Source organism: Ruditapes philippinarum, unplaced genomic scaffold, assembly GCF_026571515.1.
Source record: "Ruditapes philippinarum isolate M1 unplaced genomic scaffold, ASM2657151v2 ctg5676_1_1_1_1, whole genome shotgun sequence".
Taxonomy (NCBI): domain Eukaryota; kingdom Metazoa; phylum Mollusca; class Bivalvia; order Venerida; family Veneridae; genus Ruditapes; species Ruditapes philippinarum.
Genome location: NW_026865487.1, coordinates 54,926 through 82,886, shown reverse-complemented (window position 1 = coordinate 82,886; position 27,961 = coordinate 54,926). Strand labels below are relative to the sequence as shown.

Below are 27,961 nucleotides of genomic sequence, written 5' to 3'. Positions count from 1 at the left end.
CATTTAGCTTTTACTAGGGCGAGGACCTCAGGTGCGCCTTTGTGCATTATTTCAGGCAAAATGGTGACCTGCGAGAGAACCATCCACATTTTGAAATAGCTTGATAGGTTTTTTCCACACGAAAGGAATAAAAAATCCCTGGTGGTTTTCGAATTCATTGGCAGTTCAGTTCAAAGTGATTTGAATTCAGTAAACATAAACAGCTGGTACGGTCGGACACACCTGTCTGATTTGTTTTTTCAACAAAATTTTGTTAACGTCAGCTGTACATAATAGCAGCTTTTTTATTAACTTCGGGCATAATTTTAATTATAAGATTATAAATATTTGAAATTAATTATAAAGATAATAAACATTTAAATTTTCTTATTTCGGTAATCCTCTGTGAAGTCAATTTCTGAAAACCTTTGTTTAAAGTTTTCAGGCAATTCATTATCAAATAATCCACACTTTAGTATGAAGGTATGTTAAGATGCTATGTCTCTAGTCTGTTGAAAATTCGATGCGATAATCTGACCTTAATTTTCTGCTTCAATCACAGGAGCTTGAAAGTCTATCAATAATTGCCCTAAAGTCAAATTCCCAAAAAAAAATCCATACCTATAAATAAAAAAAGTGTTTTTTTTTATATATAGGTATGGATTTTTTTGGGGGAATTTGACTTTAGGGCAATTATTGATAGAATTTCAAGCTCCTGTGGTTCAATATTGTGAAAACTTCTTCAATACTGTTGAAAGATCATGTCTGCCTATATCTGTATCAAATTTATCGGTGCATAGCGTAAAATACCTTTGCAAAACGGACACCTTCTTTACAAAATAATCTGTAGTTGTATGCTATGTAACTCGATTTTGAAAATATAAAGTTTTTTAATGGAGAAGAATGATACTTAAGTGCAAATATAGAAAATACATTCCGTAGACCTTTCCTCATCGGCGATAAAGAAATGCAATACGACAACATCAGAGGTAAAGTTCCGCCGCGCTGAACATAAAATGACTAAACGGAACGCATAACCTACTTGCAAAAATATATTGTAGCTTAACCATTTAAAATATAATTTTAAAGATTTAATGTTCAGTTTTAAATAATAAAGCTCATCTGTTCTCACCGATTATTAAGAAAATGAATACAATAAAATCGGCACGTAAAAGACATAAGTAATAACGGAATTGACGGAAATTATTGCTAATTACAAGTAACAAAGTTAGGCATGCAATTTGCGCATAGCTCTTTTCCGATAGCAAGAGACATTTTCAAAATTTGTAATTCTTTCTCTCTTTTTTTTTTAAAAAAAAAAGGTCATTTCTGATTAATACTAGTACAGGGTTCAGGAGAGGTTACACTGGAATAATGAATTTTGTATCAAAAATAGTAATCACTCCCATTTTGAACTCACGGGAACAATTTTTAGAAGCATGCTAAGGCAACACTGGAACACGTTGTCATATGGTTTGTTGCGATCACGTGTTTATTGCACAATGTATGTTGCATTTAATACGGTTTTTCGGAATTTGTAGAAGCTCAATATGATAGGTACTTAAATGCGACCGAAAAATGCAGCCTTAATAGAATTGTATAACATTTCCATTTTTATGGAACCAATGAGTGACCTCTGCTTTTGACTTAAGTTTTAAACAAGAAATGTTGTTGGACGTTATTAGCATACCTAGCACATAATGTAAATAGTTTAAAACCAATATGCAGGCCTGCAATGAAAATACAACTGCGTCGTATCATATTTTATTTTCAACTGCGTCGTATCATTTCGTAAAAATCATTATTTTCTTGGAAAATAAACATCTCTTTTTAATGAAAATTTAGTAAATGATGCAAAATTATGTTTTGAAGTTTATAGTGAACTCTGAAAACGAGTATATAATTGATTTGAAGGAGAAACGATAGATAAAGCAATATGAACTGCGTCGTATCCACACAATTTCATAAAAATTCTGCTCCGCTTCGAGATGCAAGTTCGCTATAACTTTTGTTTTACAAAATAGTTGTCTAAGCAACATATACCGAACGAAGCGGAAAATAGTGTAGCGTGTTAATACATATATCTGGTTTTCAGTCATTTCCAACAAAAAAAGTTATAAACAAAAACATACATTTTTCGTTCCAAGATGGCGGCGTTTGTTTACATTTTGTAGGATACGACGCAGTTTTGATTCCCAGCCCTGGCAATGTCACAATAGTGATATTTATGGACAACAAAATAAAGAAATTATTCCTATCATTTTAACTTCTGAATCCATTAATTATTCCCAAAATGTTAAATGATTCTTATTCAAAAAAAATTTGGCAGGAAATAAAGGTTAACCATATTAAAGATTTTGTCATATAACTATATTACCATAAAAAATAATTCACCACGAAATAATCAAGCATTCCTCAGTTCGAACCTCCCTCCACTTTCGGATTGGCGCTGGTACCAAAGAAATGGGAAAAAATGCAGTTTTGACTCATTTGGAAATTCATATAATACATCAGGTACTCAAGGGGAATTTTCATACCCAGGGAGAATTGACAATTATGCAAGATAAATAGTGAATAATAGGTTGGTGCTGTGGATGGAGAAAGTTTATCTGGCGAGGCGGAGCAGCAGAGCCAGATAAACTTTCTCCATCCACGGCACCAATCTATTATTCTATTTATCCTGTCACCGTTTTTTTTAAAGAATTTTATTAAAAAAGGAAAACTACCTTTGATCACACTATCGGAAACGTTTCTATATAAACAAAGAAGGCTCGAAGCGTGCATTATTCTACAACAATGCACTCGCCGTTCTTATTATCTCCCTGTGTATTTTCACATTGAGGGCGCCATTTTGTTTGAAAAATGTGATAAATAAAAACAATTTTTTGTCGAATTTTGTTGTGAAAACTATCTAGAATGAAAGAAAATGGTCTAACTAAGAAAATGAATCCGAACACCAATATCTTTAATGCAGTCGTTAACGCTGTACAGACGTTTAAAGTGTTGTTTATGTGACGTCACAATATAGCGCCAAACAGCACATGCAAAACAATCAAATCAAGTACCCTATTTTAATGTCGCAAACAAGTTAAGTTTTACATTTATTTCACTTTTAATAATTTTTATTTCGCTTGAAAAATTATAGAGTGAAATAAAATAAACAAACAAAGTTTTATCAACGTTTCCAAAATTCGTTATTCTACACACAGAAGATTTATCGACAGTTTTTATATTTTTTCTTGAAAAGTAGTCCGGCAAACATTCATACCACGTGATCAAGTGCCGTAGATCAGTAAAAATATACGGCACCTTGTTATCGGGTCGAAACTGATACAAGTGACAGGATAATAATTATCATACACATTAAAACCATGTTTTATTTATGATAAGATACATATAAACTTTAATGTTTTTTCTTCTGATATGAGTTCTAAAATTGAGTACTGTACATAAATAGTATTTAATAGGTGTGAAATGATGAATGTACAAAATGAGCTGGGTACTGTATGTGGTTTTTCTTGGTTTTTACTGCATTATACTTATCTTAAATAGAAGCATCTGTTAGTCTTTTTGTTTAGTACCTTTATACCAATTTTGAAAGTCTGGGGAAAAAAATAAGCATATGGGTCTGGTTATCTGACATATGCACTGGTTATGATTAAAGATGGCAGATTGGAAAGCAGATAAGCATTGAGAAAGAAATTAGATGAGATTGTTTGTCTTAAGTTTTTTTTTACTGAAAAAAGAAACCTTAGGAATTTGTTTAAAAAAACCCAGATCTATGTGATATATGTCAGGTAAAATTGGCTGTTTCTTCATTTGCTAGTTATTACTCCCAACAACTTTTAATTGGCTACAGTCAGTGTACAAAAATGCAGTTGGTGATGAGACTTTTAAAAGACATCAAGTCATGATCGACTGTCCAAATTATCTCAATGCCTCTTTGAGTTTGATAAATCTGGTAAGTCTATAGAATATTAGTCACACTCAGGATTGATAATGTACTGATTGCCTTTACAACAACTCAAAAAAATGACAATTTATTGAACCATTACATTGTCATTCATTAAGAAATTTTGAAAGGTCCTGACCATGATAATAAAAATACATAAATAAGGCCTAAAAAGTTAAAATTCTGTTCATCCGAATACTATACTACTTAACTGGAAATGAATACTGCTCAATATTATGTTTAAATCTAAATATAGAGTTGAACAATTACACGAACTTGACTTATTTAATGTCTGTAACAAATATGATAGTTACCTGTACGCTATGACGTTTATCAATTGCTAATTAACTACAACTAATTGGATCCGTCTTAAACGGTGTCGATTGAATTTTCTACACATCGTGAATATTGATAGTGGAGAATATTCCACTAAATTTGACTGATAGCGGGCTGCTAGCCAGTGAATTAGTTAGTGATAGTAAGTTGGAATTTTTAAGTTTATATATTTATTTATCAATAAATTTATTTGTTTATCTGTATATCCAATCAGTCAGTCATTCAATCAGTCATTTATCTAGTTAGTTAGCCAGCTACAGTTGTCAGTTAATAAAGTTTTTAGTTTATTGGGCCTTGAGTATAAGGGAGCCAGCGAGCCAGTTAGTTATAGTTCTTTATTAATTTAGGCTAGTTATATTTTACTAGTTCATTGGCTGGTTGGTTGGTTAGATAGTTTAGTAATAGTTTATTAGTTAGTTTTATTTGTTTGTAAAGTTAGTTAATTATCTTTGAAAAGAACAAACCTTGCTATTTTTTAAACATGTTTATTCATTGATTTCTTTCGGAAATAGAATTACAATACAATGAAAAATATTATCTCGCAACTGGCATGCACTAGACCTACTTTTAGTGCATAACTTGAGATAAGAACAGTAAATGTGCTCATTCACGATCCAACAGCCTTATCAGATATAATCCCGTTTACATGTACATACACTTAAATTCTATTGGTTAGTAGCGGTTAAACATGCACATATAAAATGAAATAGTTATACAAAAACAGAAATGAAAAGGAGGTAAGCCGGTTGCTATAATTTAAATGTTACATTCTTAAATGTGTGTCATACTTGCATTTTTTACAGAGAATGTCTATATTAAAATGCTTTGCGCAAAAGTTGATATTGGGCTAACTTTATCATTTCTAATTCATTGACTTTATAGATATACATATTGATCTATTTGCTTAGAGATTTGCATTACTTTTGCAAGTACCATGGGATGAGAAAGTCATAAATTCGTTTTCCCCTATTTTACCTAGCTGCTTACCCCAAATAATACCAATTAAAATGTGCCTAAAACGAGACTCAAAGGTATTCTTTGAACCGTTTGACCCTTTGGAGTTTTATTTTACCGAACAGATATGTGTTAATGAGTCCACGGTGCTTAAATTATTTGTCTTGTGCATTAATTAAACGACAAGAGGTTAAAGTATCATATTACACCGTTCAAATAAACCACGTATTGATCTCAATGGTATTGATTGATTGAAGCGGCCCACATACTAGTACACTACACTGCTGGGTATATATACATTCGTGTATAGGTCTATATACTTTTTATTTTTATTTTGTTTACAGAGTAGCCTACGGAGTTGTGAAGATCGAGTTATAGTATTTGTTTTCATAAGACATTAAAGAAGTTAATAGCGACACTATACATACAGTATGTCAGAATAAAATAGTAAAGTTTACTTCATGGATTTAAAACTTTAACGGTATGTTATTTTTCTTTCATTTCGTCATACATGTATCATATGAGGTTTATTACTTATTCACCGTAAAATGCATTTTGAATAGACGTATTTAGATAAGCCAATAAGCGTGAAGAGAAATTCATGAATTCATTTCAATTTCCATATTGAACACATAGTTAATGTCAAAATGATTTTAATTTAGTTAAAATCTGATGCACAGATATTTATTACATGATCACTCCTTACCAAAAAATCAAATGTGATTATTATAGGTTATATTCTTTTAATACATTTTTTGATACAAAATTTTGCATAGCAAAGCAACGCTAATCATAAGTCAACTAGAGACCAGCCTGTACTTTTAGTATATCCAGTAACAAGAGGTACATTTTCTTTATTTTTCAGAAAAAATATAAAGGTATTATTACAGATATGTGATTTGTGTACTAGATTGCACAAATGGCGGGAGAGTATCGAGGCCATGTCCTTGCTCAACAGGCTGATCTGCCGGCAGTTTCAGTTAGGGACCAGCCGTCTCCACCTGTCCACAGAGCCCAGGATATATCCCCGAAGAATGTGTCGACATCCTCTTCCGTCCACTGGTTCAGCGCGAGTCTGCCGGACGAACACCCGTGTCTGTTAACGGGAATCACGTTCGTCTCTGGGGACATTGTCGCCTGTGACAACGAGAATAAAACGCTTAAAAGATTTGATATAAACGGGAAATTTCTAGAGGAACTATTTTTACACGACCCTTGTGGCATTTGCACTCTGCCCAATTCTAGCGAAGTTGCCGTGACTGAGCCGGATATCAAGCAAATCACAGTGTGTTCTTTAGATGCTTCTCTTGAGATTTCTTTTGAATTGAAAACAAAAAAGAAATACGAATGTGTTTCTTCGTATCAAGACAAATATGTAGCAGGCTGCTGTGAACTTGGAAGTGCATCTGTAGACTTTATTGACGGCAATGGAACGGTTTTGCGTTCTATTCTAGGCAACGTTGATGGAAAGCTTATCTTTAGAAATCCTTCCGCAATAGCATGCTTACCTTCCGGCGATTTACTTATATCAGATCCCGGAAGTTGCGCATTAGTTTGTGTGTCTCAGAACAATAACACAAAATTTAAAATCGAACCTGGAGGTCGACCAAGCGGAGTGTGTTCTGACTTAAATGGTGGAATATATATGGCGCAATACGACTCGAACCTTGTTCTGCGTCTCTCGTCAGGAGGAAACATAGAGGGGGTTGTTGTTGACGAAAAATTCAAGCTGACGTCACCTCTTGCAATGACGTATGATCTCAACCAACTAGCAATAACGGAGGAGACACCTAGTGACAGAATACTTATTCTCAAGGTGATTTATGAACAAATTAATAAAACTTGTAAAAAAAATTAATAACGTTCACATTCAATTTTATGTGGACTCTTTTCTTTCATTTAAATATTTCAGAAAAAGTACACATCGTCACCTCAGTGCAGTAACCGGTTAATTCCTATTGAATTTTAGAAGGAGTTAGCCTGGCAAGATATTTCGTAGATCAGACTTAAAGTTGTTAATTTATAGTTTTGCACTTTTTAGATTAAAAGCTATACATATGTACTTCCCATTATCAAACGCACACATTTCGAGTCATGGAAAAATCTTCAAGAGAGAGTTTATCAAAATAACACTGTACTAGAATGTGAAAACAAATTTGCACAGATAAGACGTGTTGAAGTCTGATAGTCGATAAGTACTAATCAATTATAATCTTTTCACATTTGAAGTACTCTTAATGAAAGTTGTTGAACAATTTGTCGTGATTACATTTTTACGTTTATCGTCTGCCGGGTTGTCATGACCAGCAGATAAGACAGGTATCTCGCGCGTCTTGACATTTTGAAGAGCTTTCTGATAATTAAATGGCAGTACACATGCACAGCAAACTTCAGAGTTGTTGAAAATTGTATAATTATTTTTCAGATGTTCTTAAAATAATTGATAAAATGTTGTCAAGCCTTGGAACTATAAATAAAGAAATGCAGCATAAATTCAACTTAGTACATTGCATTTTCAGCAATGTTTAAATATCTAACTTAGCACTTTTTCTCTTCAAATAATCGTATGCGTCTCATTTTAAGTTTGAATCATTCTTTTTCTTCTATCAATGTTTATTTATGAATGTACACTGTCTTCGGTGACTTAAAATACAACCTCTGTCTCTTTGGCTTATTGGTTTTAATCATTTGTTAATAAGCCGATGGTAGTAGTTCGAAACCTATTCGGAGGGGATGCATTTACGTCTCTGTGCCATAGACAATTCACTCATTTATAAACCATTAACAAACGCGGACACGTATTTGAAACATTACTAATGAATTTATACATATATTTTTGCAGTTGCCTTCCAAACCAACCAAAGATGCGGACCAAGGCATGAGTCTTACAAACTTACGTGTTAGTACATTATGATGTGATTTTGTAATATGAGAAACAACGACAAACCGGCTTGTTGTGAATTACGGTTAAAATACAGCTCAATCTTGCCTCCTCTGATGAGTTAAGGGATAGCGGAACAAAATCATGCTCATGGAACAAAATCACGACTATGGAACAAAAACCACGCCTATGGAACAAAATCACGCCAATGGATCAAAGAACAAAATAACACAATGAAACAAAAACCACGCATATGGAAACATTAATTTGTATAAGGATTTGATTTATAACATTGATACACTAGTACTCCACGAAATCCGCGTGTTTCCGTAACTCAGACCTTATTTTGTAGCTGAAGCACTTTTACAAAAATATACATTGCCTTATATAAATCTTTAAACTAAATTAAAAACCAACATGTTTGTCTCAAAATTTCCAAATCTGATTGATTAATTGATTTGTTGATTAATGTTCACCTCGAAAAAGAACCATCTTTTCCATTTGTAATTATAAGCATGATTATGACGTCAAACATGTCTTTAATATTTATTTTGGAACGAAAACAAAACAAATGATTATATTAAGAGTTCACCATTTTATTATAATATAAACTCGATAATTTTAACATAAATATAGAACAATATGTATAACGGTATGTGAACCGAAAGCTCACATGTAGCCATATTTAACTCTTTATCAGATAGTGGTCGTCTTATTGCGGTTTAACTGTAATGTTTAACACGTTAAGTTGTCTCTCTTTTAATCTGGATTGATTAGGGTAAATTTCAAACTATGTACTGACTGAATGAAGAACGCAGAAACCATGAACAAACGGCATCGATGCACCGGCTGATTTTAGTCTGCACTGGTTGCATGGGTAGATTGCAGGCTAAGCGTTAATTATTACAACGATGAATCTAATATTAAACATAGTACGCTGTCTTAAGTGCCAAATAACTACTTTATAACAGTATCGTACAATTGTCATATGTTGATGGCTTTATCTGATACAACGCGGTGTCGATAAAAATCATGTATTTTTATCATAAAAATAATGGTATAAAATTTCATATAGATTTACATTATAATTTGCAATAATTTATCACTGTTTAAATGTATTTTATTCGCTTTACATTAATTGTTGAATTTACAATGTAAATATATATTGTAGGTGATTTTAAATTGGAGATTAAATATTTTAGATTAATAGTGTGATTTTATGACGTAACAGTCCATTGAATTTTAATTGACCCCAGACTTTTATAATTCTATAAAGTGTTTGGTGAACAAAATGTGTCAGTGACCTTATTTTTTAATCATGGTTAAAAAATTTTTTCAAAATAGAAAAGTAAAAATTTGATACACTGTCAAATATAAAGAGTGTTTAACTTGTCACCTTGCCGTTAAAGGGAAAACTCTTACAATAGAAAACCTGAATATCTATAAGAACGTAGCCTGCCTTTCAGTGGTAAAGTATTAGGTATTTAATATTGTCGAGTACAATACCGAATTTTATTGCACGAATACAAAGCTGTACTCGGCTAGCGCTTTGTCCATTATAAGTTTTACTACTATAAATGGCACAGTTAGTTCGAGTAAAATACAGATTTGATATTGAACTTTTTAACCCCCAAAAATTAAAACTAAGCTTGGTTAAGTACACTAGTACAGACTTGATATTAATTTCTTTGAACTTCGAAAATATGGAGGGCGTTCGTTGCAAAAATTGCAGAGATGTAAATTGTTCCATCTGAAAACTATTTGTAAATGCGATTAACGTTTTGACTGTATCCTTGCAAAGCAAATAATATGCCTCTTAATTCATTTTTAAATTGAAGACAAGACTCCCGTTTCTAAATAATAAGTTTGCATAGAGATCTTTACAACTGACAAAAACCCAACACATTTTCAAGTTCGTATCTTCCTTGCATAGAATACATAAGCAATGCTAAAGAGAGCACACTATGCATTTGATACAGATTCGTTTGAAATGTAAACGAGGCTAGAGTGATTAATTGAGTCTTTATCACGTGGCGAGAATTCTGGGAGCTCATTGGTTACATTCAATAGAATGGTGACTTTTTTTCAAACAGACATTTTTAAGGCATTTGGTGTGTACTTGCGAAATGCAAATTCCTTAATTACTACGATTAAGTACTTGATTATCTATTAGCGATATTGTTATATATTTTTAAACAAATGGGGTTCTAAACATAATAACGAAACTTGAATTATCCCTCAAAGAAACGAATAAAGAGGTTTTGTTTTCTATCCATAAAGACAACTATGTGTCTGACGCAGTCAATTGTTGTTCCTTTTTAATACATGATCATAGAATGCATATCGAGACCGTGTCTTGTTATATGATTAGAATAATTATAACTTGTATAAAATCTGATGCATATATATAATACCGTAAGTGCGTGATTTAATAATTCTATCTTCTTTATGCAGATTCCTATGCAATATCGTTTATTCAAAAGCATTTAATACGGAATATTTTGTGCCGCCCTAATTGATGCAGAAGTTTGGAAATACATTGTTTACGCAATAAGCCCAGTAAAGAGGCACATAAAATTCTGTTGTCAAAACCGGTATGTCTTATACATGTATGTTTATGTTTTTTTATAACAAGTGTGAAACGAAATCGAAGCTTCTATTTTCTTTTCACATCCACCTTGTCTCTCAATTTTCAACATCTAGTACTTGAAAGCAGTCCTAGCACTTATAAAACATAGCAAAGCGATTAATCGTTGTATTCTAAAATCTCGGACATTTATGGAACGTCAATAAAGTGAAACGTAGCGAACTTCTGTATTGAATAGTGACGGAAATTGACGGGAATTTGCGAACAAGACTGTCAAAGTTTACTAGTGAAAGAAGGACCAAAACATCCATTCGTGCATTATATCTGACATAAGCAACCAAGTGGGTAAATTAGTTTAGTATTTGATAAATTTATTAATGGATTAGGTTAAAATGTGGTATTTACGTTCAATCTTGAAATCAAGGAATTCAAAGAAAATGTAACAGTACAGCATAGATCTACTTCTGCAAGAATAATCTGTGATATAAAGCACGATAAAACCAACATTAGACAATTGATCATTTGTTATTTTGTGACAGTTAATATTCCTCTTCATCGTGAAACAATACAAGTACAGTCTATTGCTCGTAATCCTACGTAATGATTAATAGAATGTCAAACTGATTTGACATGAACATATAAATTCTAGATGTATTTCAGGAGATACTATCTGATTTGTGATAAACATCACTATTAAACGGAAACTGCAGACATTGATTTCTGAGAAGATGATGAACAACAACATGAGCAACAAACCAATAAAATAGAAATAGTAGTAAAATAAAATGAATAACAAATGATAAAAACATTGACAAAAGAATGAAATGAAGACGGATTCTCGTTATTTAGAATTCACAAGATTCCTACACAAGACCTATCTAAAAAAATTTTAAATCACAAAGTCCTTTTTCTAAATGATTCCAATTTAGATTTACCCTAAGGGCCACACCCCATTTTAAACCCCCCCCGACACTTTCCCCGAAACAACACATATACAAAAAAAAATTTCCAAAAACACATAAAAAAACCCAAAACCAACTAAAAATACATGTACAAAAATATCCGAAATACTAAAAATGGATTTAAAAGACTGATCATACCCACGATTACCGACGATGTAAATTGAAAAAATACCCTTTGTAAACCAGAATTTTTGACAAAACGTGCAGAAACGTATTTATAAATGGCAGGAAAATTGAACTGTGTTAGTATAAAGAGCTGAAAGATTTAAATATCAAGTAAAGTGCTGTTGCCAATGACACCGAAAGATGAACTGGAATCCATATATGTCCACCTCTTCTGTCTGCAAATATATTACGATCATGTACTTGATTTTCAATTTCCTACAAAAATGTCTTGAAATTCCAAATACAGTTTTTTGACAAATCAATCAAATAATTGGCTGTAACATTCAATTATTTCCGAGTTCTCATTTGTTTCCCTTTGAGAATAAGTAATACATTCGAGCTAATCCTGATTATTGTTTTCAATGTTTTACTGAATTACTCTTCTAACTAAATTAGGCTTAGGAGTTTTTGGAGAAACTCGCTGAGTGTTGTTTTTTTGATCCTGTAGCGTATTTTCCCAAGGGAGCTTCCATAGAATCTAATCTAGAGACTTTGCATACCAGTAACTTTTCCTTTAATTGGATAAAACAACCACAACAAAAATCCAGTCGCCAAATATTGAATCATTTGTTGGATATTTATAGAAATATGATGTATTAGTCTACAGCACTCCTTAAAATCTAAAATTAGACTAGCTTTCCTTTACATTTGGATAAAACAGGGGTACTTGTAATCCAGGTCGCCAAAATTTATCACAAAAAGTACTTTTGAACAAATTTCAGTTACGTCTTTAACGTTTCCAAAGCATTAAATGAGCTCCACTGTGACCAAAAAGCCAAACAACATCAAATCTGATTTTTTTACATATATCAAGTGACATACATATAATGAAAAAATCTACAAAGGATACTTAAGAAATTTAATTGAATGTCGATTTCTTTTTGTTGTGACCGTTTTTGTAAGATTATTAGCCCAATTTTCAATTATATGTAAGAATGGTAAGTTGGTAACAATAACTGGCCAATAATAATCCCAATTTTCAATTATATGTAAGAATGGTAAGATGGTAACAATAACTGGCCAATAATTATTACAATAGTTATTCCTGTATAAAACATACATCTGACATATTCGATAATGTTTAGAGGTGATAATATTTAGATTATGAATAACTGTATGTCCACGTTGTTAAAAACTTTAAATTCATTGTACAGTAACCATGTAGCATAATAATGATTATTGTACTTTGCATTTTCACACATTTACAATTTTTCGATGCCTTAAATTCTACCGATGCTCAACAGTTTGTTGATGACTTACATTTTGCCACTTGAAATCAAACACACAGGAGTGGCGGCATGGTCAGGTGGTTAACGCGTCGGACTAGTAATGCCGCTAGCCGCATGGGTTGAAACACCGTCAGGGGCAAGTCATTGTTTCCTTGAACAAGAAACTTTACACTCATTGCTCAGAACTGGTTGGTTCCTGGAACTGAGTCGAATAGCTAATAGCTTCCTACAAAGTCGAACTAAAATAAATTCTGTATAAATCAAGTACACAAAAAAGAACTTTGTGTTACTTATTATGTTCTCAATGCATAATGAAAGAGAAAGGGTTTTTCTGTCTAAAAATATTTTCCATAATGAAAGTTTTAGAATTAAAGCATTTATATCATTATTTAGGACTGGATAGAAATTAAAAGATTTGCACACATATTCTGGTTTTCTGTTTCCAACAATATAGATTTGTTTACACTTTTTGACTTTGTACTTTTATTTTATAAATTGTTCTGAGACCATAAATTTGTTTTTCAATTTCCTACAAAACTGTCTTGCAATTGTAAAAACTGTCACTTTTGACAAATCAATGAAAATATTGGCTCTTACATTCAATTATTTCCAAGTTGTTATTTATTTCTCCATGAAGATAAAGTAAATTTGAGCTAATTCTAATCATTGTTTTCCATGCTTTACTGCTTTTCTCTTCAACGTAACTGAATTAGGCTTAGCGTTTTGATGAAACCCACCGAGCGTTGCTCTTAATATTGTAGCGTATTATTTTGTCTCATGGGAATTTCTAGAGAATCTAATCTAGATTTTTATACACCAGTAAAGTTTCCTTTATCTGGTTAAGAAAACCACAAGACAATACCATTCGCCAATAATTGAATAAATTTTCATTTTTTGTTATGGAAATATAATGTATTAGTCTTCCTTTAATTGAACAATTCAATGTATGCTTTAGTTATGAGAGTACATGTAATTTGTCATCAAAATATATATTTATGACAAAAATTAAATGAGTCTTAAACGATTCCATATTACTAAGGTAGTACAATAATACTTATACTAGTAGTTGCACTTTTGCTATTCTAATAAAATTTCTTCATTCAAAACGTAGGATATGTTCCCTTATTTTGTAATAGATTTATGGGATTTGACAAATATTTTAAATATTTTAATAATATGTGTATCCAGATCGCACTTATGTGTAAATGAAAATTGAAACTCTACAGAAGAACGCCCGTCATCGATTTGCTCATAATATTAAAGAATAGTCATCAGCGTCGGGAAAGACGCTAAATGGAATCAAAATCTGAACAAACCAATCGACCATCCAAACCAAACATTCAGTCAAGACTAGCCTAGCTTAGCCTAGCACAATAAGGTATTGTTTGATTTATAGATGTGTTACATGTATATTAAATTTTTTATCGATTATCTTCTTTTTATGAACATTGTCTAATAGACATCTATTTTATTCTTGTACCAGCTTTATTTATGACTTATATTTTTGTGTCTACGTGTTATCTTATTTTTGCCGAAAACGCCATGAAGTGTTTCGCACGTTTAACGTGTGTTCCGTTTTGACATCGCTTCCCGTAATTTTATTATGTTTTGCAATGATTATGGCATCTAGCCGAAAAGTCTGCAATAGAGAATAACCGAATGTTTGTGATTGTGCGGCTTGTTTGTTAATGTTCCTAACTGAAAATTACTCATTTGAAGAAATAATCGGAAAATCGTATTTTTGTCCTGATTGTGCTGATTTGAAATTTTGGGTTATTTTTCACTTTTAGAATAATTATTCTGGGGAATGATCTGTAAATGTTGCAAACAAGTTACTGGTCTAAACCTTCATCAAATGGAATATAAAAATCAAACAAATTATGTCCAATCCCTTTGCGAAATATTCACAATTATTTTCATTTCTGTGCATTTTGGCTTTGTATTTAATTAATTGTACTGAGCTCATAAAAGTGTCATACAAAACTTTCTTGGAATTTTAAATACTGAAACATTTTTAAAATCAATGAACCTAACCCAGTCAACACTCATCCAAGCTGGACACCAAGTTAGCGGAACAAATAATCTGAAGATAGAGATTATGTAATAAAACACATTAATTTGTTGCAAATACTGCAAAACAGTTTTTTTTAAATTTTCATTTCAGATAACAGGCTAAGTAAAGCTTCTAAGATCCATGTAAGTTTGTAACGAATTTAGTTGGTAGCGTCTGATAAGTAATTAATAGATTATAAATAATAGTATTAATAATGCAATAGTATAAAAATAGCTGTTTATCTTTGATAATTGAGTCTTTGTAGTTCTAATTGCACATGCAATATGCGCTTATCAATTATAATAACTATTTAATTAAATTAACTAAAATGATATTTTGGCGATAATGTTATTTTTTGGGGAAGATTTTTTATCTTTGCTATATGTCTATGTTGACAAATACGTGTATTATAATTTCCCTAAATCATTTTAAGTAATAATGATCAACTATAATTTGCTTAACATATGTTAAACATTAAAATTTAGTATTAAATATTTCACATTTTTTCGATGTCTTACATTTTGTTGATGTTTAACATTTTGTCGATGCGTATCATGTTTTGATGTTTCTTTTTATTATTTTATTGATGTCTTACATTTTGGTAATGTTTTGTAGTTCGCCGATGTCCTGGTAATGTTGTCGATGTCTTGCATATAGTTGATGCCTAACATTTTGCTGATGCTTTATATTTTGTCGATGTCTTACATTTTGGCGGTGGTTTTTTTATTCATGTCTTACATTTTGGTGATGTCTTGTATTTTGTCGATGTCTTGCATATAGTCGATGCCTAACAATTTGTCAATGTTGCACATTTGTAGATGTCTTATCTCTTTAATCAATGACTAATATCAGGCAGATGTCTTGCATTTTGTCTATGTCTTATATTAAGCAACATGACATTAAACTACACAACACAATCTGTCCGCCTTACTTGTTATGTTCTCAATGCACAGGGAAGAGGATTGACACTTTTCGTTAAATGTTTCTCATATCAAAAATTATATTTTTTTATCAGACACGAAACAAGACTTGGTCATTGCCGTAGAAAGAATCCCGTTTCAATGAATTTAATTAATAATCACACACCGGTTTTTAATGTATTGAGATCATGTATTTGTTTTATTTTTTCGACAAAACTATCTTGGAATTCCAAATAATGTCACGTTTATGACAAATCAATGAAAAAATTGGCTCTAACATTCAATTAGTTCCGGGATGTCATTTATTTCCCCATGAGGATAAGAATTAAATTCGAGCCAATCCTTATTATTGTTTTCAATTCTTTACTCTTCTACTTGAATTAAGAGAAACTTGCCGAGTGTTGTGTTTTAATCTTGTAGCGTTTTTTCCCACTGGAGCTTCCATAGAATCTAATCTAGAGCTTATGTATACCAGTATCCTTTCCTTTATATGGATAAGACAACCACAAGTGTAAACTAGTCACCAAATAATTGAATCAATTTGTTTTTTGAAGGAAAACATGATGTTTTAGTCTATCTTTCACTGCAAAAATTCAATTTCTGCTTTGATTATGAAGGTACATGTTATCTATGATTAATATCATATGTATATATATTTGAAAACAGTGGATTGTGGATTATTGATTATTAGTCAAGAATAGTTACAAAAACCGATCCATAATTGCAAAAGGTTTTCCTGTTTAAACAAGCATCTAACATAATTGTACGATGATACAGACAGTTGATAATATATCAATTTTGACTGACTGTGGATAGATGATTTATATACATGTATATTATATGTCTTGTTGTTAGATACATTATTTTCTCTAAATGTTTAATGTTACAGAAAATGTCTAATTGTAATTTTAGAATGATAAATCGTTATTTTTTTCACCTATTTGTACAAATGGAATTTGATGTTTTACATTTGTCGTTATCATTTAATTCGCACCTTCGAATAAAAATACACAAACGAGTATTTGTTGCCTTACATGTTATGCTCTCGATGCATAGGGAAGTCTATGAGCTCTTATTTCTTAAAAAGTTATCCATATCAAAAGTTTTATTTTTTATCAGACGCAATAGACATTGACCTAGAACAAATGACATTCCTATAAAATTTATTGCATTGCATTCTTTAATACTTACGGGCTTAAACAACATATAAACTCTAGCAGTAATTTTAATAGGATTTAGAATTCGTAAGAACAACAAACATTAGCTTCCTGTTATCATTTAATATACGTTTGTGTACACTTTTTTGATTTTCGTTTAACTAGTTGTATTGCGATTCGAAATTTTCATTTTCCTACATACCTTTCTTGAGAGTCCAAATACTGACAGCTTTTTGACAAATCAATGAAATAGTTGGCTCTAACATTCAATTATTTCGGAGTTGTCATTTATTTCCCTATGAGGATAAAAATAAATTCGAGCCAATCTTAATTATTGTTTTCCGTGCTTTGTTCCTTTTATTGAATAAGGCTTGGCGTGTTGAAAAAACTTGTCGAGCGTTGTTTTAATCTTGTAGCGCTTTTTCCCATAGGAGCTTCCACAGAACTTAATCTAAAACGTTTGCATACTGGTGACTTTTTTATCTTATTTAGAAGAGGAAAATCGGATGGACTCTTCTTTTTTAAATGTTATATGGAAAAGGTAGACATCAGATATTACCCTGTTGTGAGTGTTGTTCGAATATATGTTAATCTAAACGATTAAGGAAACAAATGATAAATAATAAAACACCACCACCACCAACATCAACACAATCCCCCAAAAAAGAAACAAAACAAACAAAAATCTGATACAACAACTAACCCCCCTAACAAATCCAGCGTATTCTATTAACTGACAAAAGCAGTTCTTCCTGAAATATTGTGCCAAGAACGCCTCTGTATTCCCATATATATAAAGTTTGGTGTTTCTTCATCTGAAACATTTCCGCCATCACTCGATAAACATGTAGACATACCAATGTGTAAACATGACACATTTGCACATGCTGGACTTGACTGCAACCAAGTTATAAAACTCTGTCTGATACCTTAAATGGCTTACTTAATTATGTGAGTAATTGTCTGAGAATATCAATATCAAAATTTAGAATTAATATTGAATTGAGGAGTGATTGCAAATCGAAAAGAAGGTATATTGCATCTTGAATATTTGTATTTTGGCTCATTTTCATGAGCATACTTAAAAAAACATATTGTCAGTTTAGATTATACTTACATTAACAAAATAGAATAATGAAGGTTAAAAGGTTAGAAGTTGTAGGCAAAAGCGTCTAAAACAATGCAGAAGCTCTCTCTGTGTCTCTCTCGCTTCAAGCAATATCAAAGAAGTAAGCACCGAAACATATTGGCGCTAACGGTTGATTGACAGCGTCAAGATAACCAAACGGATGGCCGGCCAGCCATCTATTCCTTCGTTTATCGGGCGACATACACTTCGACGAATTGGTACGTTGGCCACATACTTGTTATATCATATTAATTGTTGGAGAAATATATAAATAACCAAGGTTGCGTCTTATTTCGTAGATTGCTCATATGTACAACAAACCTTCGTTTCAATTTATCAACATCAACGGGAACAGACATTCACAGAGCGAGTTAACATGGTCACCTTTAAAACAAAAGCTGCACAATGAAACTACTCACATATGGTTATCTTTTCTCAATACTTTGTATCTCATCTCGATGTGGCATGTACAGCAAGGCATCTTGGCTATATTGTTACACGTAGTATGTAGCTATGAATATGTTTCCGAAAATACTGTTGTTGAATCGGAAACCACATAATAATTATGATAAATAACACGCCGAAGGTTCCTGAAATTCGGTAGAAGCGGCTGGGCGTGCACTTTACGCTTAACGGGTCCGAGTCCGATATTAGAAGGCATCGTATCGTTGCTATTATTTACAAGCCCTTTCCCTTAAATAATCAATAGGTAACAAATACGTGATTTTGTCCATTTATAGCACTTTTTATATTTTTCACATATAATGCAACTAATATATAACTAACCATGACGCCGGCACGAATAGTTTTGACAATAGCTCATTTTTTAATGTTTAATGCTTTTCATAAAAGACAACAAAGAACGCATTAGTACCAAATAGGACGGCTATCATATCATGCACGAGGAACGCAAGCGTATAATCTATTTACGCACGTACCGTTCTGCAATGAAAATTTTTAACGGAAATAACATATTATTTTTTTCATTTAATCGATAGGTCAGTGTGTACATTACTAAAATACTCATACTGATATTTAACCATAGATACATGTATATTGATCCATCAATCATTCGATCCAGTCAAACGCATCATAACTTAAATGCATGTATAAATACTATCATGTACGATGTATATGATTAAACTTCCAATACAGGTTATGCAACTGTATAACTGTCTGTGGTTTTTATTTCAGATAATTAACTAGGTACTGCTCTAAGGATCAATAATGCTGATGAAATGCCATGTAAGTTAATTACGTATTTTTTGTTCGAAGCCTTAGATACAGTAACTAACAAATTAGTGAGTGACTGATCGTTAAGTATTTTAAGTATTGTAGTTGCTATAGTATTAAGGTAATTCTGTTGGTCGATGACTATCATATTGCATTTGCAAACTATATATAAAAAATCTAAAAAATAGTAAAAAAAAAACACACACAAAAACAAAACAACAAAAAGCCCATAAAAACAACAAAATAACACAAAGAAACAAAAAAAATCCCTAAACATAAAATATGTGAAAATCAGTAACTAATTATGTGATAATATATTATTTTTTGCATACGTTTTGTCAAATTATTTCTGTTTTTCTTGTTCTATTTTAATTGTCCAAAACCTCATCTTTCTGATTTATTCTTTTCAGATATGTTACTATAAGTATAAACGGCAAAGGAACACTATTTCAGAGTTATCTGCAGAGTGTCGAATAATTCCATTCTTTTTTCTACCACAGTAGTTAAAGTTGATCTTACATGTCTTGCTGTATATCATTAACAGTTTGTGGAATGACCATGCGTGAAGTTTAATGCAGTGTAGAGTAATATAATAGTGTATGACTGTCTAGTGATTTTTAGTGAAGTACTGTAAACTGTAGTGTAGTAAAGTGTTGTGTGGATCAGTGTAGTGTTGTGAAGGTCAGTGCTTTGTAGTTAAGCGTTTAGTAATTTCATGTTGTGTAGTATAGTGTAGTGTTGTCTAGTGCACTACAGTGCTGTATAGTCTTGATGAAGCGTAGTGTTGCATAATGTAATGTAGTTCTATATAGTATTGTTGTGTAGGGTAGATGTAGTTTAATGCTATGTAGTGTTATCTAGGTGAATAACTGTAGTGTTGTGTAGTGTAGTGTAATGAAAGTGTATTGTAGTGTTATGTAGTAATGAAAATTTAAAATGTAGTGAAATGCTGTGTAATTAAGCGTTGGCGTAATGTATTTCTGTACTGTTGTATATTGTCGGAGTAGTTTAGTGCTGTGTAATGTTTGTGTAGTGTAGTATATTGTTCGTGAATAGAAGACAGTGGACTATCAGATAACATTCAAAAATGTTAACAAGAAATGGCCGATATTTACAACAGTTAATCTTGTCAAAAACTTTAACTACATTGAGAAGTGATACTATTTACATTATGACGACTGAAAGATGGTTTATATATGTTTATCTGTGTTGATAACTCTGATGATACTTCATTTAATATTTCATTTTCAAAATGGCATCATGATACTTAATTGTGACATGCTTTACGGAGAGTTATAGGTCTACTGGGTGAGGTATGTATGTGTTGTAAAGATTATGCTATAACTTATATATAATCATATTTGTATGTTCGCACGGGAGACGAGAGACTGTAACTGTCCATAAATGTATTTTGCTTAATCTTTATTACAATAAATATATAATATTATGTCTATAAAATGTACAACTAAATCAAAATTGGAAATATTTAACAAAGATGTTACATGAAGAAGAGCTCTATTATTTAAAAAAAATCACACAAGATCAGTGGACATTTCGTCAATAAAATATGTGACCAATTTAACATTCATGACAAGATAGAAAGTATATTGAATATACAAGCATACTTTCTTTATATTAAATGTCATGTATATATTTTTAATAGTAATATCATTTAAAGAATCACAAAATAGAGGCACCCATACTATGTAGTTACAAATTATATAAGTTTTTAAAGCTGACAAAGAATTATTTTTAATTCTTTATGACAAACATCCTATTAAGACCATTATAATTTAAACATACATCTGAACATAAAATAAACAGTTTTTTCTTTATATTTGTAAAAGAATTGAGTCCATTTTATGAATACTGTGATTAAAGAAACTAACGAACATTCTCTAAAGTTCTTGATTTGTGTCAATGAGCTCTTATTTGTCAGACGTGACATTTTGTTAAAATTTAAATTTGACATTCCTGTGTCATCTTGTTAGCATCTTTATCTTCTAGAAGAAGTCTTATAATGGCTTCATTAGGTGTTCTTGCCTCACCATTAAGATGAGCACGTACTAATTCTTCCCTTTGGCATTGGCAAATGATAACCTATGGAGATCTGAACGGGGATTTCCTCTTCGCCGTGCCAATCCTCTTCTATATTAGTCCAATATCCGCTGCTAAGCCCATCATCTACGAAAGGCTTATCCGACTTAATTAAAGATAAAAACCATACTTTGAAAAGCTTCCTTGAGGGAAGATCACTATGGTTACGTATGATTATTAAGATCGGTATATTTTTTTTCATTCAAATATTTGTCCCTTTTAAGACTATTTGTCTTTGTTTCGTGAATCTATTCAACAAATTAGCTACTAATTTTCACCGTATTGACGAATAATTACTTTCCTTCAGGCAGCGATGGTTCAATTAAACCGTAGAACTTCACTCATAGATGGCAACAGCCGTGAATTTTCCCAGTGTATTGATCCATGTGTTACTCTGTCTAGATTCTATAGCTGTTTTGCTGGATTTTTAACAGAAGAATCGAATAGCAAACGATCTGAGGTGATCAATACTAGCAGTACATCTCTATGTTTGAGAAAAACTACAACGGTCACTTTGATGTATGCTAACTATTTGGACCGGTCACATGTAGAGTGTTTTGAGTACTCTCCGATAATGAAGTCAAGAAACGCCGTGACCGGAAATACAAATCAGAGCGTTTATTTCAAATGGACATAAAATGTTTGCTCGGGAACGGATTTTGAGACAATCAACATTGACTTAGCAGAATTTGGGAATAATTTGTGGTAAGTTCTTTTCTCTTTCCATGTTTTATAGTTTTCTCTGTACTAATGATTGCTCTGATAACGTTGCCGTGTGCTGACAAAAATCAGAATTTCTTATGTCACGCAACTTCACAAACACTTAGAAAGCGTACATGGTCTTCTAATATAATGTTTATCGGAATATATACAGTGTATAAGGTTTCTGTTGCCTAGATTTACATAATTTTATTTCTTACAACAAACAGCATTACATGAGGACAAATCTAATAACTTCCACATAAAGGCAAACTTAAATTATTGCCAAGTTAACTAATTACGCCTTTGAACATGTTTGTCCAACAAATAGTGATAATTGTAACAGAAATATTAGATCATAATTCAGTTCCCTGTATAGTACAAAGAGTTAAGACTCCCAGACTACAAAGCTGGAAGTTTTATGCTGCATATGAAGAATAGTTTTAGGTAAAAATAATTGCTGTACACGGGTTTCCTTTAGATCAATATTGCTGACCATCTTTTTGAATAACGAAAGTTTTAACCACAAACATTCCCCTGTGCTATTTGGTTAACAAATATGTTGTGGTGACATTCTTATTGTATGTACTAATCTGGCAATTAGAATTAGATAGGTAAGGGATCCATGCATTGCTCAACAATCTTAAAAGATAATTAAAACAGAACATTTGCTTTTTAATGATAGAAACGAAACTTAAGATATCCATAGCAACCATATATATTTGTTTATTGTAATCACCACCAAAGTAACATTTTGATTGTCATAACAAGACAAATGACCTGGAATGGAAATTTAAACTAAAGGTTTACATTTATTTTAATATAATTTACTGCATTTTTTTAAACTTGAAAATATGCTATTAACATGGAAACTATAAATCAAGTTGTACTTTTTGACACAATTTAGGAAAAAAGAAGACTTGCTTACGACTTCGAGTTGTCTCAATTGGACAAATAGCTTTGTTAAGTCATCAGAAGCCATATACAATAATTACAATTCTTTCTCAGCTTCCTTTCTATGAAATGTCATAACGATATATTCAGGCCAAGGTTTTTCACATTCCCTTGAATAATAAGATGATAGCATATTTCATACTTATGTAAGTTTTATGCACGAGAATATTTCTACTGCCATAGTAACGTGAGCTATATATTTCTCAATTATTTTTTGTAGGATCATTTAACAAGACCATGGTTTTAAAGCAATAAAACTTCTTTATAAATAAGGATAATATTTAATAAAAATAATACTACCCTTTTGTTATTTAATTTAGCAGTAGTACCTAATATACGCTTTCTTAATAATTCAAAAGTAGCCAATATTTCCCAAACTCTTGCATAAGGTATAATATATTTGTCAACAGTAGTGTAACACTACAACTTTTACGTGCAATAAACTACACTAACATAATAAAAAAAATCACTTTAAGCTTGATATGATTTAGAACGAAATATTTTAAATAGCTTGTAATAAACAAACCATTACATCTTATACTAGTAACAAGGCCGCTAACCAACTTTTTATAAGTAAGCCTTTAGCATTTTCAGTTAGCTGAGTCTGTCGATTACTTTAATGTTTCCATTTTCTATTTTTAACGGTTTATAATAGAACAAATTATGGGTAGGAATTTTATGTAATTTGTAAAATTACCAAGTCCAACTATTGCTCTGCTGATGGCAACTGATTTTCGCCTGTTCATAATTAGAAAACTTTCCCCTAAAATTATGTATGATTTTGTCCAGACTGATAGATTGACGATTCCATTTAGGATATTAAACTCAAATAGGATTACGTTGCTCATAAAAATTGTAGTTTTCAATTCACTCAGTGATTAAGTAAGAACAGTTTTCGGAAGTACATTATTGTCTTCGGCAAATTCATACTCAATTATTGCGCTGTCATTTTCTAAATTTCAAGGTAATGACATACATATATCTATTACTTGCATTTACATATTAATTTAAACATTTATGTCAGAAAATTAATGTTTTAATATTTTGATTTATAGTTTTCGATTAGTTCTCATTTTAAATGCTAAGAATAAAAAAAAATCCCGATTAAAACCATTCCTGTGTTTTACACTTCATGCAAAAGATTAATTTGATTTCTCTTAAAGGAGTTTAAAACAAAACAATAGGAGATCATGTCACCATTAGCAGATAATGCATTTTATATGTTTATGAATTGTTACTGAAATATTCAGTTTTTCACCCTCAGAAATACCAACAGTACAATTGCCATACTTCTATAGTAAATGGATGATTTGCATTCTCACATCACCACTATCATCGCCACTGTATTAAAATATTTTTCATTTACAAACTTGAAAATAATTCAATTTTTCATGTTTAGATTTTTGCAATTTTGAATACGCCTTTATAGGTGGTGTGGACGGTAACTTATAATGTATATTTAATTTGATATTTTGATATCAATACCAGCTTCTAAGATTGTTTTTGGACAAACGGGCAAATTAAATTCAAAAACTGTACTTTAAAACATACTTTTCAATAACATTGAATAGACAAGCAAGTAGCTTTTAATGTCGAAACTAGATAATAAACAAATTCAATTGCCCAAGCTTATGTTTCTATCAATGTTAATCCTTTGTCAACAAGATAGACACATTATCAGGGTACAATTTTGCTCTTATAATATGACGTAGTTCCAATGAAAAAAATACCGTCTCCTCTTATCAGTATATATGTTTACAGTACAGCTTTGTACGGTCATATGCAAATAGTCTCGTGTTATGCAGCTGTTACTTTGAAGACCAGACAGTTATGACAGCCAATAATAATCAGTTCAATTAGGAATTCCTGGTCTGTCAACCAGTGCTAATTCAAAAGAGTAAATACGATATTTTCCTATCTGCGCTACAATTTCTCTTATTCACAGTAATGACCAAAGCAGGTATATTGTCATTTCATAAATTGTTATGTGCAGGCGAGAAGCTCATTAAAGGTAGGAGATGCTTTGGTGGTGTGTTGTTTTTCTTAATGTGATCCATAAATTGATGGAAATCTAGAACGTAAAAACAAAACTTGATAATACATAGCTCATAAAAACAGATGTTACTTTACAGAAACCTCAAATGTGCAAAATCACGTTTGCCATCAAGATGTGAAGAAAAAAGAGCTATATTGACTTATTGACTTAAAAAGAATAAAATTAAAAACAAATAATTCTCAGAAATTTATTTTGATGAAAAATTATTAACTTACTTCCGCGATAAAAATTGTTTGCACGTATGTACTCCCGCACGGATGCCGCTATGATGTTTAAAAAATGATATTGGCAGCGTAAGAGTCAACGACGTGTTTGTTAAAAAAAATTGCGAGTGGATTTTTACAAAACTTTTAAATTGTGACATCTAAAAAATATCTTTACTCTCTTATCCGCTGTTTATATTGCTTTTACATTAGAAAAACGCACACAATGGCTACAGATATGATAACGTATGCATTCTTTTGATATTCTCTTGATTCATTATGACTTGGAGGGAAGTGAAAGCAACACAAGGTTGTAAATAATAAACATCTTTGTTTGGAGAATTACCATGAGAGGATTATGTATGTGTAAATGCTTTATGGCACTAAAAACCGTTTATATATTGGGACTTATCACGGCAGGTACCTCGCTAGGAATTTCATTGATTCCCATATTTAAAGTACTGACGGTTGAATACTGCTTAAACCGGTGCTAGTGGGGATATGACAGATGGTGCACTTTTCATTGCCTTTCAATTTCATACTCTATCAAGCTAAGTCTGTCATTTGCACATATGAAAGTTTAACTTCTCTATAGGGATCAATCATTATCAGGTTTATCCTGGAACAATGTAAACATTACAAAGCGAAGTCCTGTAAAATTACATATCCGATTCATTTATTTTCAAAACATGACGCAAATGTTATATAAAAATTGAAATTGAAATTGTTTTAACTTCTAGTGGTGTTTAAATCGTGTTTTCTTTTCAAAATGTGACATATTTAATTCACCCATTATATTTTTATATAACAGTGAAAATGGAATCAGTATAGTTATTGCGCACATATGGCACAAAGAGCACCATTACTGTATTATATCAACATAAAATAAATGTGATACTTACTATATTTTTCTGTATTACTGCGTAAATATATAATTAATTACCATTTGTACGTGTGATATTGAATAACATATTAGATGTTACAATAGTTTTGATACTAGATATTTTATCTATGTTCAAATTGATTCATATATCTCGCATATCTGTTTTCAGAACGGAACCAATGACAACTGCCAATGTGACTGTGTTTGTGTCCATCAGCTTGTGGTCGTTCATATGAATATCAGATACAGAACACTTTTTCTGTTTAATGGATAATGGACAAGGAATATTATCTATAACTACGTTAGTTAAACATATGCTTGACTTAGTATCTTGTATTTGTATATTTAGAATTGCAATTTACAATGCAAGCCGGACATCGGGTATGTTTTCAAAGACAATTTGAACGCTATCAAAGAAACTTTAAATCAGGATTAGTTTTAAGTTACCGGGCACTACACATACAAGCGTATTGCTTATGTTAAGCGCTTTTATAATCGCCAAAGACAATTCTTAATTCTTGAGAAACACGACTTTTTTACGTGAGGAAATTTCATTACCACTGTTTATATGAATAATAAGCGGCATAACACGCCGTATAAAACTGAATAAGTCGGGAATAAGAACAGCGATATTTTGGGTAGTAAATGGAAAAATCGGATATTCAATTAACGAAATGAAACTTTGATTGAATTCAATAGTAATATGTTATATATTTGAATTTAAACAAATAAAAAAACAACAACTAGATTCAATTAATATGGCCAAATATCTGGAATAACCTCTGACTGCTTTAATCTTTAACTGTCAACGACATTCAATCAAAAGCGATTAAATTGGCAGCAGGCAAGTGTGCAAGACATAGCAAATTTTCCGTCTTAATCTATATAAAGCAATCTTAGACATATCCGTCAACAGACAGATGTATTGAAGCTATTTAGGCTGTTTCGGTCTTTATTGAAACAGGCCGATATGAGCCAATAAAGGAGATTAAACAACATGCAAAGCGTCTAGCAATAACTGGGAATTGGAAGGACGACGATATCAGAACCAGACAAGACTGCTTGCTTCGATAAACGTTCTTTGCGCCGATTGGATAGTTGTTTAGTTTGAGGATGGCTTATTTTTCAATTTGGAATTGCACCACGAAGGAGTGTTTAAAAATTATGATGAATCATTTGGAAAATTTAAGATTGTAACAATTAATTTGATAAATTGCCATGACAATGTTAATACGATGAATATGCATTGTTCTGGGTTTCGATTATGTGAAATTACGAAACAAACAGTTGCTTGAGATTGAAAAATTACGAAAGAGATATAATGAAAAAGTAGCACAAGAATGCATGTTTAAAGATACGACAGTTTAGATAGATAACAATTTGTGCCTACATTGGTTAAACGCTAGATATATTTTCTGTGATTATAGGTCTTAAAAGTATGATACAGGAAGGAATATTGGAATGAAAAGTGGATTTGTTGCTCATGCTAGGATGCAATATATCTTTTAAAGAAAGAATTTACAGAAGCTGAC

General features: G+C 31.6%; 2 protein-coding genes across 6 annotated transcripts in view; one reads left to right on the top strand and one right to left on the bottom strand.

Annotated features, from left to right (window-relative positions):
- LOC132729346 (uncharacterized) overlaps positions 1–4,325 on the bottom strand; it is a 34,906-nt gene extending 30,581 nt beyond the window's left edge. For all 3 annotated transcript variants that reach the window (XM_060715112.1, XM_060715111.1, XM_060715113.1), the window contains exon 1: positions 4,246–4,325. The gene's annotated coding sequence lies outside the window, so the exon portion shown is untranslated. The remainder of the gene's footprint in view (positions 1–4,245) is intronic.
- Positions 4,326–4,340: 15 nt separating this feature from the next.
- On the top strand, positions 4,341–8,514 carry LOC132729345 (uncharacterized). 3 transcript variants are annotated; one of them, XM_060715108.1, is made up of 4 exons: positions 4,341–4,409; positions 5,566–5,702; positions 6,112–7,037; positions 8,064–8,514. In XM_060715108.1, exons 3-4 carry the CDS (start codon positions 6,141–6,143, stop codon positions 8,133–8,135), a joined length of 969 nt encoding a protein of 322 aa, XP_060571091.1. In that variant the 5' UTR covers positions 4,341–4,409; positions 5,566–5,702; positions 6,112–6,140; the 3' UTR covers positions 8,136–8,514. The 3 variants fall into 3 exon arrangements, with proteins under 3 accessions (XP_060571091.1, XP_060571092.1, XP_060571093.1); XM_060715109.1 differs by lacking the exon at positions 4,341–4,409 and adding an exon at positions 4,921–5,004; XM_060715110.1 differs by lacking the exon at positions 4,341–4,409 and having other exon boundaries at positions 5,473–5,702; positions 6,087–7,037.
- Positions 8,515–27,961: the final 19,447 nt, after the last annotated feature.

Bases quoted from the DNA above. Each gene is read 5' to 3' on its own strand.
- LOC132729345 (XM_060715108.1), top strand. From the start codon at position 6,141: ATGGCGGGAGAGTATCGAGGCCATGTCCTTGCTCAACAGGCTGATCTG. The intron at 7,038-8,063 runs GTGATTTATGAA...ATATTTTTGCAG, and splicing joins ACAGAATACTTATTCTCAAG to TTGCCTTCCAAACCAACCAA.